Below are 17814 nucleotides of genomic sequence, written 5' to 3'. Positions count from 1 at the left end.
GACGTGTATCGTTCAGCATACTTTGTTTAGATAAGCCAATATTTATGCACACATCCCCAGATTAAAGAAAAGGGGATGGCAGGAGGGAGGGAGGGAGGATGAATGGATGGGTGGATTGTCATATCAAGATATGAAATAAGAAAGATTACAAAAGTAAGTTTCAATAAAATGTGTCATGTTTGTATCAATCAACCCCTCTTAGTTCATAGTCTTTGAACTTGTTTTCCAGTTCTCTCATGGGATCTGAACATCCTACATTGGTTTCAGGTTGACATGGTGACTCCAATGTGCTCACAACTAACCTATGAAGGACTGCTGGATGAGGTAAGTGTATTCTCTGCAACAGCTGGAAAAATTGTTAGCTTCTTGTCTACTTTTTGAATTAAGAGACGTGATTAAAAGGTTGTGCTTTTTGAACAACTTCCACTAAATTGGTTAGTTCTTTGTGACTCATTCAGTTTCTACATATAAGCAATGGCTCTGTAGAAGTTGATTCTTCAGTTATGGGAGCACAACCAGGGGGGAAGAAGACAAAAGTACCTTTGAATTCAAGGCGAGTTACCTGCTTGATCAATTGACTAGATGTTTTTGCTGCTACTCACTTGAGTCCCATGTTTCTTAAGTGTAGCTGTCAAGTGTGTTTCTTTGTCTTTGGCTCAGACATAGTACTTAAGCCTCGATAGTGTAATATACAACAGGAATTGCCACCTTTATTAATAGTTCTCAAAAATCAACTTTTGAAATACTTGTAAAGAATACATCCAATTCCATGTGCAAGGAAGAGAGAGAAACACATCAACCGGCTGATGCAACATTTCCAGCAGTATTGGATAACTATCAAAGAGAGCATGCTGTCTTTCCACTCACATAGAAACTATTTTTGGTAAGAAAAGGTCATTCAGACATGCATTGTTCCTATTCAAACAATCTTTAGCCTCTCTCTCTCTCTCTCTCTCTCTCGTGATTAGCCCTTTCCTTATACCTGTAAGGTAATAGCTTTGCCTCCTTTATTGCCTAAGCTGTATACTTAGGGATTTCAATTCTGATATGATTCATGAACTCTTCTTTACATAATCAATAGTTGAGGAAATGTTGAAACAGAGACCTGCAAATGCGATGAGCTGCTATTAGCATATTATCAAATTATGATAGATTCTCTCACACTTTGCCTATGTAGTATGCTCTTCTCATCTCATACTAGAGGCAATGGATGAGCACTAAGACTTTCCATCACCTCCTTATCACCCCACCATATCTTTTATCCTTGCTTTTCATGTTCCTGTTTATCTTTATTCTCTTCCTTTCTGGTTGTTACCAGTCTCTCCTTACCTTCAACCCTGCCTGCCCTGCTGCACCTGCACATCTTGACTCCCTTGCACCTCTTCATCTTGCCTGCTCTCTCCTTTGCATGGCTATCAAAAATGCCCTCTTGCCTTGTCTCAGCAGGGCTTGTCTCAGCAGGTATACCCACACCTGGTGTTAGCCCTGAAGTTGGGAGACATCTTTGTTCTTGATAAAGATTTGTATTGACACTTCAAATCAACTAATCCGCATGCAAACTTCAAAGACAGTCTTGTCTTGATGCCCCAGACAGTAGATGTGCTTTTTGCATGGTCTTAAATGGTAGGATTTCATTTTCAACATAGTTTCCTTCCTTCTGGCAGCATTCTCAATCCTATTGTTTCCTTCCTTCTTGTGAGAACTCAATGTACATCCATGGCACCAAACTATCCTTGATGTTAAACTTTGTAAGTGCACAGCAAAATTCTTATCAGTTTTCTCTGAATAGTAGCATGAAGAAATACATCATATCTTTATGAGTGTACTGGACTGTTCTTTCATCAAACCTGGCACGACATTATGTAATAAATGGGATTGTTTTCTTACATGCCATATCCTAGGTAAGCATTAAAGCGTATGATAGGATTCTTTTGTGCTCTAAGTTCTTCAAGTCTGTTTGTGTATATACTTCAATTAACAATGCTCAACTTTTGTTTGTGGGGTTCTTTCCGGTCCAGTGACAAGCTGTATAGGGAGCTCCGAGATCTGAATTTTGGCATTGTCGGGCAGGTGTGTTGTTCAACACTAGCACGCCTTACAAATACCTCATACATGACAGGTGTCTGGAAGGGAGAATAACAGTCTGTTTGCATGGCACCAGGTTCTTCGGCAGAAAGCAACCACAATGAAGAATGATTACACTGAAGTGATTACAACGGTAATCAAATGTAACTCCAGTTTAGATTTTGCTCCTCTAGCTTAATACATGGTAGATAATTTTTGGCTTTCTACTCCTTTTGCTCTTAGACATGAGTTGGTCTATGCACCTTGATTGCTGCATGGTTTCTTAAAATGTGAAGCTTTAACATGTGAAGGTTTGAGTAGGATGCCATAGTCTTTCTTGTCAAGTTGAGGTGTACTGACAGAAGGCCTGGCTGCTAAATTTGATATTTCATTGTAGTAAGGACAGGCATGAACTTTCTATTGTTTTCCTTTAATAGTAATCATGTTTTAATGTGAGCTATTGAACTGGAAAAACATTAAGTGTTGTTGTTTTGGCTATTGAATGTGAGGCTGCAGAATCAAACTGTTTCTGACCTACGGGACTTTGTGAAGAAGCTTAATGCACTTCCAGAGATGACGGTAGTTTTTCACCTTTCAATTTTTCTGGTTTCCATCTGGGATTTGGTCAATTATGAAGGAGCATAAATCTGAGCTTAGTTTTATAAACAAAATACATTTTCTATCAAAGCATAATATTTTGGTTTGGCATCCCTAATGGTACTTTTGTAACCATTTGCAGAGACACACACATCTTGCACAGCATTTGACCAATTTTACCACCAAGCCATCATTTCAAACACGGCTTAATATTGAGCAAACACTCATCGAAAGTGCAAACTATGATCTGTGAGTATGCTTTTTATTCTTTTCAACATCTATTTTGACTTCAGAAAGTATCCTAATTCCTGTTCTCGTTTCCATAGAGCTTTGTGTTCATTTGTATGCTTTGTGGAACAGCTGTATGAGACAATCTTATTTTCCAATAAACATGGTTGTCAAACTTCTAAATTCTGTATCAGGCATTTCTTATTTCTGGCTGGAGGCTCTTCTTAATGTGGCTTTATAGGTTTGTGTATTTTCTTTTAAGGTTCAAGTATGTGTAAGCTACGTTTTCAGATGGAGATGGTTACTTGTAGGGCAATAGCTCTAATTTGGTGGTAGGTGTTGGAAAGTAAGCAGCCATCTCCTAGTGGAGGGTAAGAGAAAATTGCAATAACTGCACAGTTAGTAAGGGAATATTGATCAGGAAGGAATACTGACAAGCCACTCATGAACCTAAATAATTGTTCCATATTTGAGGGTCACCCCCATGCCCATGAAAAGACCATATGATACACTACAATGTGTTCTCTCACAGGGGAGGTCTGCCATATAAGTCATCAGCTTTCAAGTGAGTTGTGAGTCCTGCTATCATCTGCAGTTCTGCCTCCTATCTTCAACACATGGCTTCCTCTTCACTGGTGCTTATTATTGTCTCTGTCTTCTCTGGAGCTTCAGTCAGCCCTTGACTGTAGTCCTGTTTCTGTTTCTGCAGTCCTAATCTTTCATCCGATTTCCTCTTCCTCTGCTGTAATGTGGAACAATTGTCACGTCCTTTGCTGTTACACTTTCACTTTTAGGTGTGTCTACAGAGATCCTTATGTATAAGTTGGGATCCAGCCCTTATTGACAGTAACCGCAGAAGGTGACAAAGATGGATGACTTACACTTTTTGTCTTCACCTATGTGGCTAGATTTGATTCATACAATTGGTTTCGAATCGATGAAGTGCCCTTCAGGTTCTCTCTAGTGTTATCCTAACTCCTAACACATACCTGTATTATGGGAGCAGTCCTAACAAATAGGAGTATGTGTCTGTTTTATGGGGCATGTTCTGTGACAGTTTCAACTGAAAGCATGCCTCAAGGTTGTGGTTGGTGTTAATGGTATTTCTCATTTTATATCCCTTCGCAACTATTTTTAGTATGCCCATTGTGTCTCTGCATATACTTATATTTTTAGTATGTGGGTCACTTTGAAGGCTTTGACAGTATACTTATTTCCTCACATATATTCTTTGGCTGCCTTAGTGTGAAGCGTTCTATATTTTGGATTCAACCTTGTCGTAATCCTGGCAGAGGTGCTAGAGTTTGTGTACTTTGGGTATGAAGGTATGCAGGAATATATTACCTCAACCTTTGGATTGCCAAGCATGGTAAATGTGTTGTGGCACTTGCATATACTTTTGACATGGTGGAAATCAAGTCTTTGTCAAATTTGGAAAAACAACTTGCCATTGAGGCAAAGGCTTTTCTTTTGGGGATGGTGGAAATCAAGTCTTTGTCAATTACTTGTTGGACAAAAATTGGTGAAATGATCCGTTGCTTTGCCCTGTTGTTTGAGATGTGCTTCCATGAATGGGACATCACTACATCTACTTTGGTATTACTTATAACTCTTGAAGAAGAGTGCCTACTAATCATGTAGATCAAAGAAGATATTCTAGGCCGAAACCCATCTTCTCCATGAGTTGGGCTAGAAAAGACCATTCAAGATGATCAAAAGCTTTCTCTAAATCCACCTAAATCATCACTATCTCTGGATTTGTATGTCACACATAATCCATTCCCATGTGCGCATTCAAAATATTTTGGAGAACATTCCTTATAAACCTGTAACACATGGCAATATTACGAGACACTTGGGATATCCCTTGGCCGTGCAACTCTTGTTAAGGAATTGCTTGATTTAATATCTGGTTGTATTGTTGAAAAATATGTCTATTGGAAATCGTTGGCATGGCCTTTCCATGTGTGTCTAAAGGTTCTCATACAATCATGATGCCATGATTTTGCATTACTTGCCATTGCTACCTTGGCTGAAGACCAGCTTGTTGGGATCATATTTGTACACCTATTAGAGTGGGGGGAGGAGCAATTTTAGATGTGGAGACATAATAGCATTCCAATGGTATTTTTCTAAAGGTGTGTGTTAGTTAGCAGCCTTGGATTTCCATAGCATGATTCTTTCTGCAAGGCGAGTATTTTGCATGGAATTATCATAAATCAGGCCTCATGGTGGCATGTTGCCAATGTTGATCAGCCTGTATGCCTTAAATCTTTGATGTTATTGACTCATATAGTCTGTTCATGGAAAGTTAGTGCTTGAGAAGACCTCTTGGCACCCAAGCAATGATCGATTGCAAGCCAATTATTTGCAAGCTGAAATGCTGGCTACTTCTAAGCTTGTTTCATGGAAAGGAAAACAACAAGCTCAACCATTGAACAAAATGGCAAGGCTCAGGATAGTTTCTATTGTTGATTATGGGAGACCATTTCAGCATCCTTGCTTGGTTGACAACCTTTCCTTAGTTTGACTTGGATAGCCCTTGGCAGGATTGAAAAATCAATGAATGGGTTTGTGACTGGTCTTAGAGCACACATTTGCTACTCAGATATATTGTTTCCTTATAAGGGATCAATGATGGTTGATGGGTGAGAGGAATTCCCTTTGGGCCCTCCACAAAGGCAGAGCTTGTTGGAAGTCCATGGTGATGGTAGCCTCCCTCTCATTGTCGCTCTTTCAAGATGTAACATTTCCAATGGTTCTTACTTCTTTTGTACTACAAATGAGGAGACTTGTCAAAATTTGTTTCTATTGTTTTGGGCTTAGTGGCAAGACACGCATGGTTTCTATTGCTCTAGGTTTAGTGTTACACTGTGAGGGCATACAGGAATCCACGAGATTGGGTTTTTGGAAAATCCAAATAGACAGAGTTTGTGTGGCCAGATGCGATGATTGTTTTCCACTTTTGGCACTTTTGGGGCTGCTGGTATAATTGGACTAAGATATATTAATGTCTACATAAGGCCAATGTGGCCATATATATAGTCCTCTTGTGATTCTTGTATTTTACGTTCAACTACCCATTTTGATAAAGAAGAAAGAAAGATATATTAATGTCTACATAAGGCCAATGTGGCCTATGAAACAATGCTGAGAAAAATCATATGATGGGACTATGCTAGAGTACAACCATGTCTAGCATGTATGTGTGTGTGGACCTCAGTGACACAACAATGAACGACCATTTGTTCTTGGGTCATGGGCAAGATGCCTTCTTTGACCATTTTGTAGCCAAATTATCCTTGCCTTTTCCATATTCTGTGATGGACTGCTGTCCCACACATTCAGTGCACCCATAATGGCTTTATTTTTGATTTGGTCTTGGGTATCTGTGGTCACATTGCTCGTGTTCGAGGATTAGTGTTATGGCAGATTTTTTTCCATGGTTTCAGTTGACTTAGTTCTCCCTGAAGTGATGCTTCATGGCTGCACATTGTTTGCTCCACTCTTGTTGTTCCCCCCACGTGATATTTGAGTTCTATGTTTTAATAGCCTTTTGGCTTTGCTTATGTCTGCTATGATTTTCATTGACTGGCAAGAAGGCTTGGTGTAAATATTCTCATTTAATTGAAGCTTCTGCATCGAAGGGAGAGAGAGAGAGAGAGAGAGAGAGAGAGAGGCATGATCCCCCATGGCTTGCACGCCTGCGCACTGCCCTTTGGCTTGCGTGCTTTTGCGTCACTTTTGTAGTGTGAACCTATAGTCCCTTCTACCTGCCTTGCAAACCTACAGTGCAAGATTGCGTCGAAACCCCTGCAGCATGATGGATTAGCCTTTGTGCCTTCGTGAAGCCCAACGCTTGCCCTGTTCCTTCTAGTTTGAGTGCGCCCTCCTGCAACTGCTATCGCCTGTAGCCAGGGTGTTTGTTCGCCCTTTTTGCAGCTCGTTTTAGTAGCACTGCGTAGGGTTCAACCTTGTCGGTCTTTGACGTTGCTGCCCTGCATACTCCCTCCTTTTTTGCACATTGTTGTAGGCCCGTGTGCCTACTGTGGTTGTTGTGCGTTGGGACAAGGCAATGTGATATGGAGCGACACATTAAGAAAAATTGATAGCACTGTTCCTCGATGGCGGGCTTGGATATGGAGGTTATGGGTCGGGTTGCTATAGCCTTGGATCTGGACATGGACACAGAAGAAGGCATGGTGCCCTGCACTGATGAGACAGTTTTGCTCCTCATTGATGTCGAACCATTTGTTAAATGCAACAAGCATGCAGAATTTTCTGTTGCCTCTGAGTCTCCTGACCCAAGTGATTCTTTGATTTGCTCGTATGCTCAGGCGGCTTCTACCTTGCAAGATTTGTCAGGGCCAAATTGGGAACAATTGCTAGAGTTTGTTAACTCTCTTTTGGAGGATTATGTTGAGCACAATCATCAAGCTACTCTTGTTTGTGTAGAGGAAGAGATCTTGGATGTGCAAGTGAAAATTCAAGAGGTTCTTTGCTCCTTATTAGCCTTTTATGAGCGAGGTGCCAATCTCTTCTTCACCAGCTGGATTCTCGGGCCAGATTCTCGTCCTGACCAGGATTTGTTAGTGGTTGACATTCCTTCTTTGACTGATGGTGTGGAGGAGATTTTCGCAAGTCAGCTTGGCTTCTATCAGATTGTGCTAGCCCTCAGCATAAGATTTTCTTCTCCATCAGAAGCCCTTCTTTATTGATAAACAATTGGTGCATATTGTTTCATAGTGTCCCATGCGGCAGACTTCCAAGGTCTCCTCAAGTAGGCATGTCTAGTATGGGTGGAAGTGGAGCGTTGCTCGATTGTTTATTGGGCCCTCCTCAAGGATGCTATGGCTGTAGTGGGTCATGTGTTGGTACCCCCTAGTCTGAAGGCAGCCAACATAAATCAACTGTGCATGCTATGGAATGTAGCTTAAAAGAGACCCAATTGGTTGTGCCTCACTTGCAATGGTATGTAACCTCTTTTGTTTTGGCTTAAGTGGGATACTTTTGCCAGACATTGTTTCTCGTGTGGTCAATTGGGTCACTTCTCAGTAGAATGTCCAGATCTTGGCAGAATGTCCAGGTTGAAAGGATACCTTTGTGGACCAGGCCATGGATAAGGACCAAAACACACCCCCTTGTCCTATTGAGCAATAGATTATTCAGCCCAGCCAGTCTAAACCCAAGCAACTAGCTCCTTTTTCGGATCTGGAGACACAAGAATGGATGCAAGCCCGACGCAATGAAGGAGAAGACAAGGAGACTTTTGTGCCTATAGTGCTTGTTGACCTCTCTTCATCTCCAGACCTCCTGTGCACTTACTCGCCTCATCAAGACAAATCCTCAAAAGCACTGACTACTTGAATTGCTACCACTCCCAAGGATCCATAGCCCCCCAAAGAACAGCAACAATAACAACACACTTGTGACCCTCTAGCCTAGTTGGCTTTTGACACGGCTGGTTGAGTCATCACTCCATGGGGTCACAAGTATCCAGATTCTACCTCCCACATTGCAGATGGACCTTTCTCCTCATTGGCCGACCCTTGGAATTCTTCGCTGCGGTGTTAGGAGGTTTCTTTGAAGATGGTGTATTGGAGATATTGGCAGCAAAAGCCCAAGCCCATGCAGTGAAATCTTGTCAACAATCTTGAGCTTTTGTGTCTATCTAGTCTCAAGGTACCTCTTGCACACGTGTTTTTCTGTTTGTTAAATCCATTGTTTCTGGTTCAAATTGTTGAGCCAAGGCGCGAGGATCGAGACACGCAGTGCTTGCTAGCAGCACATAGAGAGAGAGAGAGAGAGAGAGAGAGAGAGAGAGAGAGAGAGAGATTAGAGAGTAGTGAGGAGAATGAATACGACTTTTTGGGTACATTAAAGAGAGTGTATCTCTTTAGGCTTTTAGATAGATATATATGTGAAAGTACAAGTGTGCTAAGGGTGTGTTCACACCTGAGGACATATAAAAGGCACGAGGGTTCGTTATTCCCAACAACCTCCCACCTAAAGGCAATGTGCCTTAAGAGGAGAAAAGAATTAGCTAAGTCTTGGTATGTACAAAGCTGAAACACATATATGTATCCAACTCCCATCATCTGTCGGCAATGAGCAAAACACTCTGCTGGAAGACCCTTCTTGAGAAGGTATGCAAGATTATCATCTGTATACACTTTGACAAGCTCAATGCTCTTGCTGTCAAGTACATCTCTAATGAAGTGGTACTTCACCTATATATGCTTCGTCTTTGCATGAAAGACAGGATTCCATGCTAGTATGATAGCACTTTGACTATCATAATGGAGAACATGTAACTCTATAATGCCAAGCTCTCCCACTAGATGTGACAGCCATAAAGCCTTCTTGTATGCCTCAGTGGCAGCCACATGCTCTGCCTTTGTAGTAGACAATGCAACACACTTTTGTAGCTTGGGTCTGTGAAGGTAAACACATACCCAGAAGTGGACTTTTTGCAATCCGCATGACCAGCATAGTCTGCATCCGTAAAGCCAACAAGAGATGCCTTCTGCTTTCCAAAGCAGATGCACAACTCCTTTGTGCCTTTGAGGTATCTCATTATACCTTTCACTGCTTCCCAATGCTTTTTGCCAGGGTTTGCCATGTATCTACTAACCACTTCCACTGCAAAGGCAATGTTAAGACATGTAGCAACCATAGCATACATTAAACTGCCAACAGCTGAAGCATATGGTATCTTGGCCATTTCAACTGTCTCATCATCAGATGTAGGGCTGTTCTCTGCACTGAGTTTCACATATGGAGGCAATGGAAACCCAATTGTTTTCCCCCCCTCCATATTGAAACGTTACAAAACCTTGGAGATATACTCCTGCTGAGATAGATAGAGTAATCCTTTTGACCTATCTCCAAGTATTCGCATGCCAAGAATGTGATTTTCATCACCAAGATTCTTCATGTCAAAGCTGCTATGAAGACTTTGCTTTAGTGAGTCGAATGCATGAGTATCCGTGCCAGCAATCAGCATATCATCAACATACAGAACCAAGATAATCAGGCGGCCATCTATTGCCTTCTTGGTGTACAAGCAGTGATCCACTTGACTTCTATGGAAACCTTGAGACTGCATAAATGTATCAAACTTATGATACCATTCTCTTCGTGCTTGTTTCAGCACATACAAACTCCTTTTGAGTTTACATACCATCTTATCTTTTCCTTTTTTCACAAACCCTTCAGGTTGGTGCATATATATGTCTTCATGTAGATCACCATGTAAGAATGCAGTCTTTACATCCATCTGTATGAGCTCCATATCTTCAGCTACAACCAAGCCCAAAATGGTTCTTAAGGTAGTCATCTTGACTACAGGAGAGAAGATCTCATCAAAGTCAAATCCATGTTCGTGCTTGTACCCCTTCGCAACCAATCTTGCTTTGTACTTTAATGAGGAACTAGAAGTGACTTTCATCTTGTAAACCCATTTACATGGAAGGGTTTTTTTCCCTTTAGGCAATTGCACCAAGTTCCAAGTGCCATTTTTCTCGAGATTCCATCTTTGACAACATGGCTTTATACCATTTCTTGCTGTCCTGTTTGTCCATTTCTTCCTTTAAGCAAGACGGTTCACCATAGTCTGTCAACATGACATAATCAACCACATTGTTTGCACCAGGAATGAATCTATCAGGTTGTCTAGTAGCCCTAGATGATCTCCTAACCCAATGATCATTGTTTGCTGGTTGTTGAGCATTTTCAGCTTGCTGTCCTAGCATTTCAACCTGCAAATCAGCATTAACAGCTTACTGTCCTGGCTGTTCTTGCACATGTAGTGGCTCATTATCATGGGCAATAGCTGGCTGATCATTTCCAGCATTATTTTTTGCATTTACAGGTTCATTTACAGCAGGTATTTGCTGCTGTACAGCAGGCACATTTTGCTGCCCAAAATGTATTTCTTCCCAGAATACAACCTTACGGACATCCTCTGTCTTTTCGGGCTATTTATGCATGCGATCTTTTCGGAAGATAATATCATTGCCGTGCGTACTGCTTTTCTCGGGATCCCATAATCTATACCCCATTTCACCCTTGTTACCATATCCTAGGAAAATGCATTTATAGGACTTTGGCTGAAGTTTTAAGTGAGCATATGAAGGTGTTTTTCTTTATGAATGTGTACAAAAGCCTCGCAGCCAAACACTTTAAAGTGAGCATATGAAGGTGGCTTGCTTGACCATGCCCCACCACTTTTTTAAACTTGTCAAGAATTTTTTAAACTTGTCAAGCACTTCATCCTTGCTACGAATAGGGTAAACCCATACTTTCCGTGTAGCATCATCGACAAAGGTGACAAAATATTTATTTCCCCCCTAAAGATAATCATGGCATCTGACATACATCGGAATGTACTAACTCTAGAGGAGAAGATTTCAATGAAAGAGACTTCTTATGAGACGTCTGTACATGTTTATCATAAATACAATGATCACAATCCTAAAATCAGCATAACAAAGACAAGACAAGTAACCCGGACGTGAAAGCACTTTCATTCCAGTTTGACTCATGTGTCCCAACCGGCCATGCCGCAAAGAAACACTTGGCTGCTCGGTCACGACAACAACATGATCATTCACACTAGATACATGGAGAGGATACAAGGTATCACTTTTACAACCTTTGGTAAATTCTCTAGATCCCTTATGGATCTTCCATTTCCCATCACCAAAGGTGGTATGAAATCCATCGTCATCTAGTTGCCCTGTGCTAATCAAGTTCTTGAGCTGAGGTACATGCCGTACATGTTGAAGTGTGAAGACAGAACCATGTTGAAACTGCAACTGCACACTGCCAATACATGCAATGTCACATGCATAATTGTCCCCAAGATGGACAACAACATGTCGATCCTCTGTATAGTAAGTGAACCACTCACGATAAGGGGTGACATGAAAGGAGGCACCTGAATCGAGAATCCAAGTATACATGTCATCATCTGTATTTGCAAGTAAAGCACGTGCACCAAAGTATGAAAAGACCAAGAGTATGTCATTTCCACTGTCACTGTCATGAGTGACTACGTTCACCTCTTCAATTTTGACATTGCTCTTCTTAGGCTAAGTCGTGACTATCTTTCTGCACTTCTTTGCTATCATCTGTCTTCTTGCCCTTTCTTTTCTCTTTCTTCTATTTGTAACAGTAACGTTTAAAGTGACTCTTCTTGCCACAATGATGGCATTCAACATCCTTGCTACGTGATTTATTGCGTCCCTTGCTATTAGATTTGCCTTTCTGTTGTGATTTGCCCCTAGTATGCAAATCACTGGAAGACTTTTTGGATGCATTGTTTTGCCGATTCATTTCTTCCATGAGTAGAGCACTCTCTACATCAGCATACAAAAGGATCGCATTAGAATTGCCCATAGCAGTCCTGAATGTATCCCAACTCTCAGGCAGAGTGCAAAGCAAGAACGCAGCCTTAAATACTTCATCAATCAAGAACTTCAAGGCATTGAGTTGGCTGAAAATGGAGTTAAACTCACTCAAGTGAGTAGACATTGCTGTATCCTCTTTCATACGCAAATCCATAAGCTTTTTCAGCCAATACATTTTACTTGCGGCATTCTTCTGTGCATATAGTTCTTTTAGTCGAGTCCAAATAGCATATGCAAAATCCAAACCTTGAATGTTAAACAGCAAGGCATTAGAAATCAATAGCTTGATGGTTGAGCGTGCAAGCTCATTTAACTCATCCCAATCTTCCTGTTCCATATTTGTAGGCTTTGCCCCTTTGGTCTTAATCGGCTTTGCCTGCTTCTTGTGCAACAAGATATTGTAGCACTGTTTTTGCCAGACTGCAAAATTATGTGCTCCTTCGAGCTTCTTAATGTGCCTGAGATTATTGGTGTCACTACTGCCAGCCATGATTTTCAGCCCAAATGTGACCAAAATATTCAGCAAAATGCAGGCCCAAACTGTCACACAAGTGACCAAGGTACAAAGAAGTACCAACCAACAATAAATGACCACGTAGAAGTAGAAAATTCAGATCTGTAAGTAAATTTTCAGAAGCACCAAACCATGTGCTACAGCACTCCACAACTGATTACAGCTGTTCCAAAGGCAAATACATCACATTACATGAGAGGTCCCAAATTTTAGCTGCAATTTCTGTTGTACATGTAACCACGGGCACAAAAATTGACACGCATGGTCAAAAGCCCCAAAATTTTTGTGCTCAAAGCATCAACCATACATCTACATTGTCTCTGACATGCATAGAATAGGCCAATTTTGCCAAAATAGAGCAATTTCAGCAAAACCCCCAAATTTTTCCAAGTGCTAGGTGTCCAAATTGCATGGTATTAAACCCGCATGTACATAAAATGACCAAATGGCGCACAAATTTTTCCCAACAGCAAAAGCCCCAAATTGCACGAGGTCCAATGTGCATCAATGTTGAGAAATTGGGTAAATTTCAGCCCAATTTGCGCATCTACATGAAAAGCCCCAAATGTTGGAGGAAAAATGCCACAAATTCCTGCAATTTTTGAGACAAATTGTCTTGTCCTGCATTACAATCCCCAAATCCGGGAAAAGCCCCAAATTTTCGGACCAAGATTGCACAAATTTGGAAACTGTGCTTATGCGTGAGAATGCCCGGCAAGGGGAGAAAGAAAAAATGCGAGAAATTTTACAAAAAATGGCGAGAAAAAAAATTCGTCACGTTTGGTGCCTGTCAGCGTGTGTCGTCAGCTTGATACCCATCAGTCACCGTGCGTCAGCTGCCACGTTGGTCAACATCTGACGTTGACGTGTCAGGTCAGATCACGTTGCATTGGCATCTCTAGCCCATCGCGTGGCTTTGTCCTGTTCGTCAACGCAGCCATGAAGTCGCCCGCTGGTCACGACCATTGCCTCGTCGACCTTTATCTGCTGTTGTTGCCTGCTCTGCTGTGCGTGACTCATGCTGTTGCCATTTCCATCCCACGACGTGACTACCAGCCTTCGACTGTCAGTTATCTGTTGATGTGCCCAGTCTGCAACTTGACGTCTACTCCTCAACTTGCTCTGTGTGCATGTGGTCTTCTGCCTCAGCCCGACACACAGGTCGCCAAGAACTCGTTGTGTGCTGGTCTCGTCAGATCTCGGGAAGTGCGCAGAACTTGATGGCTCTGATACCAGTTTGTTGAGCCGAGGCGCGAGGATTGAGACACGCAGTGCTTGCTAGCAGCACACACACACACACACACACACACACACACACACACACACACAGAGAGAGAGAGAGAGAGAGAGAGAGAGAGAGAGAGAGAGAGAGAGAGAGTAGTGAGGAGAGTGAACATGACTGTTTGGATACGATAACGAGAGTGTACCTCTTTAGGTTTTTAGATAGATATATATATATGAAAGTACAAGTGTACTGAGGGTGTGTTCACACCCGAGCACATATAAAAGGCACGAGGACCCTTTATTCCCAACACAAATATGATGGCCTAGAGTGGCCCTATACTTTGTACTTGTTATCCTATACTTTTTTTCATAATTAACATGAAGTACCCATTACAGAGAGAGAGAGAGCTCTTCAAGAGTGTAGAGTTATATAGTCTGCTTGAGAGGCCTTCTTCGTTGGCAGCTCGACATGATTGAGCCTGTAGATATTTTCCTGTGACAATATTTGCTTTCTTGGCGCATTGCAGTTTCTTTGACTCCCTTCTCAATTATATTGATCCTTTGTACTTTTGGTCATGTTGTCTCTTTGTACTCTTGGTCATGTTGTATTTTTGAGATTGTGTTTCGGTAATTAATACAACTACCCTTTTGGTGGAGAGAGAGAGGGAGGGAGGGAGGCAGGGAGGGAGGGAGGGAGGTGTGCGACAAGACTGGAGGAGACTGATAGTGCCTGCCCTGTGTGCTGACTGACCCTCCATCTCCCTGTGCCACTGTTTTTGCCCTGCTTCCTGGTCGCCACAGGCTCCACACCTCCTGTCTGCATGCCGTACCTGCACCATTACTTGTGCGCCTGCAGTTGCCTGTTTTCTGCAGAGTGCCCATGTCAGAGATGAGCATGCACGTCAGAGCAGGACGTCAGTGACAAGGCGCAGCCTGCAGGAATTGCCCTGATGCTGCTGTGACTGCACCCCTCCCTGCAGCATGTGTCCTGTTTGTCCTGTGCCCTTCCTGTCTGATTGCTCTGCCTGGGGTGCACGCTGCCCTGGGCGCAGAAAATGACTTCTTCTGTGCAGAATTGCAGGTTTGCACACCTGCTCTGTCTGCCAGCAGCATGGCTGACTGAACAATAGCAGGAGCATTTGACCGTCCCGTCTTGTCATGGTGGCCCTCAAATATGGATGATTCAGATCAGGCTGTTGCAGCCCTGGATCTGGACATGGATGTAGAAGAGATGTATTGGAAGAAGACATGATGCCTTGCACCGACGAGATGGTACCCCTTCCCCCTGAGGGTCAGCCCTCTGTCAAATGCAGCAAGAGCGATGCTGAACCTGCTGCTTCCTTGGAGCCCCTGACCTGAGCGATTCTCCGCCTTGCTTGTACACTCAAGTGGCTTCTGTTTCACAGGATTTGCAGGAACCGGATTAGGAACTATTGCTTGAGTTCACAAATACCTCTTGGAAGAATATGCTGAGCATAACCATCGAGCTATCCCTACTTGTGCGGAGGAGGATGTCTTGGATACACAAGTGCCCACTGAAGAGGTTCTTTGTTCTTTTTCAACTTTCCATGAGCGAGGCATGATTCTTTTCTTCACAGGTCGGATTCCTGTGCTCACCAGAATCCTTCAGTGGTTGACCTTCATTCTTTAGATTGATTGTGTGGAGGAGATATTTGTTGGTCCAGGTGGAATGAGGTTGTGCTTCTCTCTGTTTTGGCCCAAGATTTCCTCCTCCAAAAGCAACCCCTCTTCTTTGAGAAACAAATGGTGCATATTGTCTCGTGGCGTCCATTGCTAGAATTTCAATATCCACTGAAGCACCAATGTCCAGTATGGGTGGAAGTGGAGAATTGCTCGGCCGTCTATTGGGCCTTCCTCAAGAATGCAATGGTTGCCAAAGGCCATGTCTTAGTACCCCTGAGTTTGAAGTCAGCCAACACAAAAAGACTTTGCATGTTGTGGGATACTGCTAGGAAATGACCCAATTGAACAGATGGTGCTGTTTTCAGTGGCTTCCTTTGAGAGAGAGGATTAACAAAAAAAAAAAAGGAATCATCTAGGTTAGATGTGGGTGTCATGGCAGCATGTTACTACTCCAAAATGGTTGGGTGGGGCTGCTTTGTTGGATATTGATCTCCATATGACAGCTTTCAGATTGTCTCTTTTGTAGGCTGTGTGTGCAAAGTCATCCTTGGACTGATATTTGTTTTCAAGGAAATTGGTATCTCCCATTGCCATATTATTATTCGGGCTTCTTAATGGTATGTTCTAAATTTCACATGGCCTTTAAAATTGCATAGTTCTTTCTCCTTACTCATCTTATTGGCTTATTGTAAGAGATTCCTTGCTTTACAGTATGACACCCTCTGGATCTTGAAAAGGAGATTTAATTGGATGACTAAATTGGGATTGTAGAGACTATTCGTGATGCTGTCATTTGTCACTTGAATGGGAAATGCACTTAATGATTCAAATAAAAGTCATGTAGATTTTGAATTAAAATGAACTTTGATTCAAGTACCCCTAGCTTTTGGCATAGTGACCACTCCACAGGTAGTGAAGGATTTGACATTGGGTATGCAATGGACAAGTGTATAGGCTATGTGGTACAAGGCTAGGGCAAAAGGAATAAGGTGCAATGTGAAACTTTGAGTAAATTGAGAATTTGCCTTTAGAATTGAAAGTTTTTCCTAGTGAGTAGGTCGCTAAGCTATTAAGAAGGCTGTGAACTTAAGTTTTGTCTAGTGAGCAACTCACTTATGTTAAATGATCAAGTCATTAATCGGCCTATAAAAAAAAGTGTCATCTGAATAAGAAGCAGCTGATTACTCATTTGGAAGCTTGATCTTGGCTATTTGGGGCTCTCTCTCTCTCTTCCCCTGTGTCACTTTTGGAGCGGTGGTTGTAGCAACAAAAGGACATGCATGCTTGCTGTTTTTAACAACAACAAGAGAGTGTTGTGCAGCCATCCTGAAGTGCTAGAAAGCTGAGAATCAATCTCTTTCTTCTCCTTTCTCTCTCTCGAATTGTGTAAGCTCTATCATATAGTAGATCAGAAGTAGGGTTTTCTGTTTTCAGTTGATGAGTGATTATAGTTTGCAAAAATCAATCATTTTTGGGTGTGGAATTGCTTGATCAAGACATTCCAACCAAAACCCCCAATTTCCCCCTTGTTTGGGTTACTAAATCATTGAAAATTCAGGTAGACATTAGGGAAAATGTATTTAGACTTTTAGGTCTGATTTTCCAGCCATTGAATGCATTAGATTCAACATCCAATCTTAGGGAAAATGCATGCTGTTAGAGATTAGGGTTTATGGACGATAGGTTTACATGTCTCAATTACTTCAATTTGATAGTGGATTGAAGGTGCATTGGTTAGGGCAAAACTCTAAGATTGTTGGACAATCAGGGTTGAGGCCTCATTTGACAACTTGGATTGGTCTAGGACTGAGATTCGTGTGAATTCCTTGTTGATTGTAGTCTTGCAGCAATGAGAGACCATGGATGCATTTCTCAATGCCATGTTGGTCAACATTGGAGTGATTGCAACTCCCTATGCTTGAAGACACTAGTTTGAGTATGTAATTGAGACAGATTCAAAACTCATTGGTCAAGATTGCTGAGACCAATTGGGAATATAACAATTAGGGCGAATTTAGTCTATTGAAGAGGTAGGCACGTAAGGAATCATTAGCAAAAACAATGCTGGTTTGTGATAGTTGGGTTGATCTCATAGGCATGTCACAAGTGGTTTGTGTAAAGGCTTATCTT

The 17814-nt window shown here is 42.0% G+C and overlaps 1 protein-coding gene across 4 annotated transcripts in view; it reads left to right on the top strand.

The window, feature by feature from the left end:
• Positions 1–17814, top strand: part of ATVPS33 (Sec1/munc18-like (SM) proteins superfamily) — a 119290-nt gene that overhangs the window by 64484 nt on the left and 36992 nt on the right. For all 4 annotated transcript variants that reach the window (XM_087669294.1, XM_087669293.1, XM_087669292.1 and 1 more), the window contains 6 exons: positions 268–324; positions 459–553; positions 2019–2070; positions 2162–2218; positions 2581–2643; positions 2804–2910. In XM_087669294.1, coding sequence (XP_087525420.1) covers positions 268–324; positions 459–553; positions 2019–2070; positions 2162–2218; positions 2581–2643; positions 2804–2910 — 431 coding nt within the window. The remainder of the gene's footprint in view (positions 1–267; positions 325–458; positions 554–2018; positions 2071–2161; positions 2219–2580; positions 2644–2803; positions 2911–17814) is intronic.

This window comes from Lygodium microphyllum, chromosome 27 (assembly GCF_053477565.2).
Source record: "Lygodium microphyllum isolate KBCC chromosome 27, Lygodium_microphyllum_v1.1.10, whole genome shotgun sequence".
Lineage (NCBI taxonomy): Eukaryota > Viridiplantae > Streptophyta > Polypodiopsida > Schizaeales > Lygodiaceae > Lygodium > Lygodium microphyllum.
The sequence above is the reverse complement of the archived record's forward strand: the minus strand, read 5'-3'. Positions and strand labels throughout refer to the sequence as shown.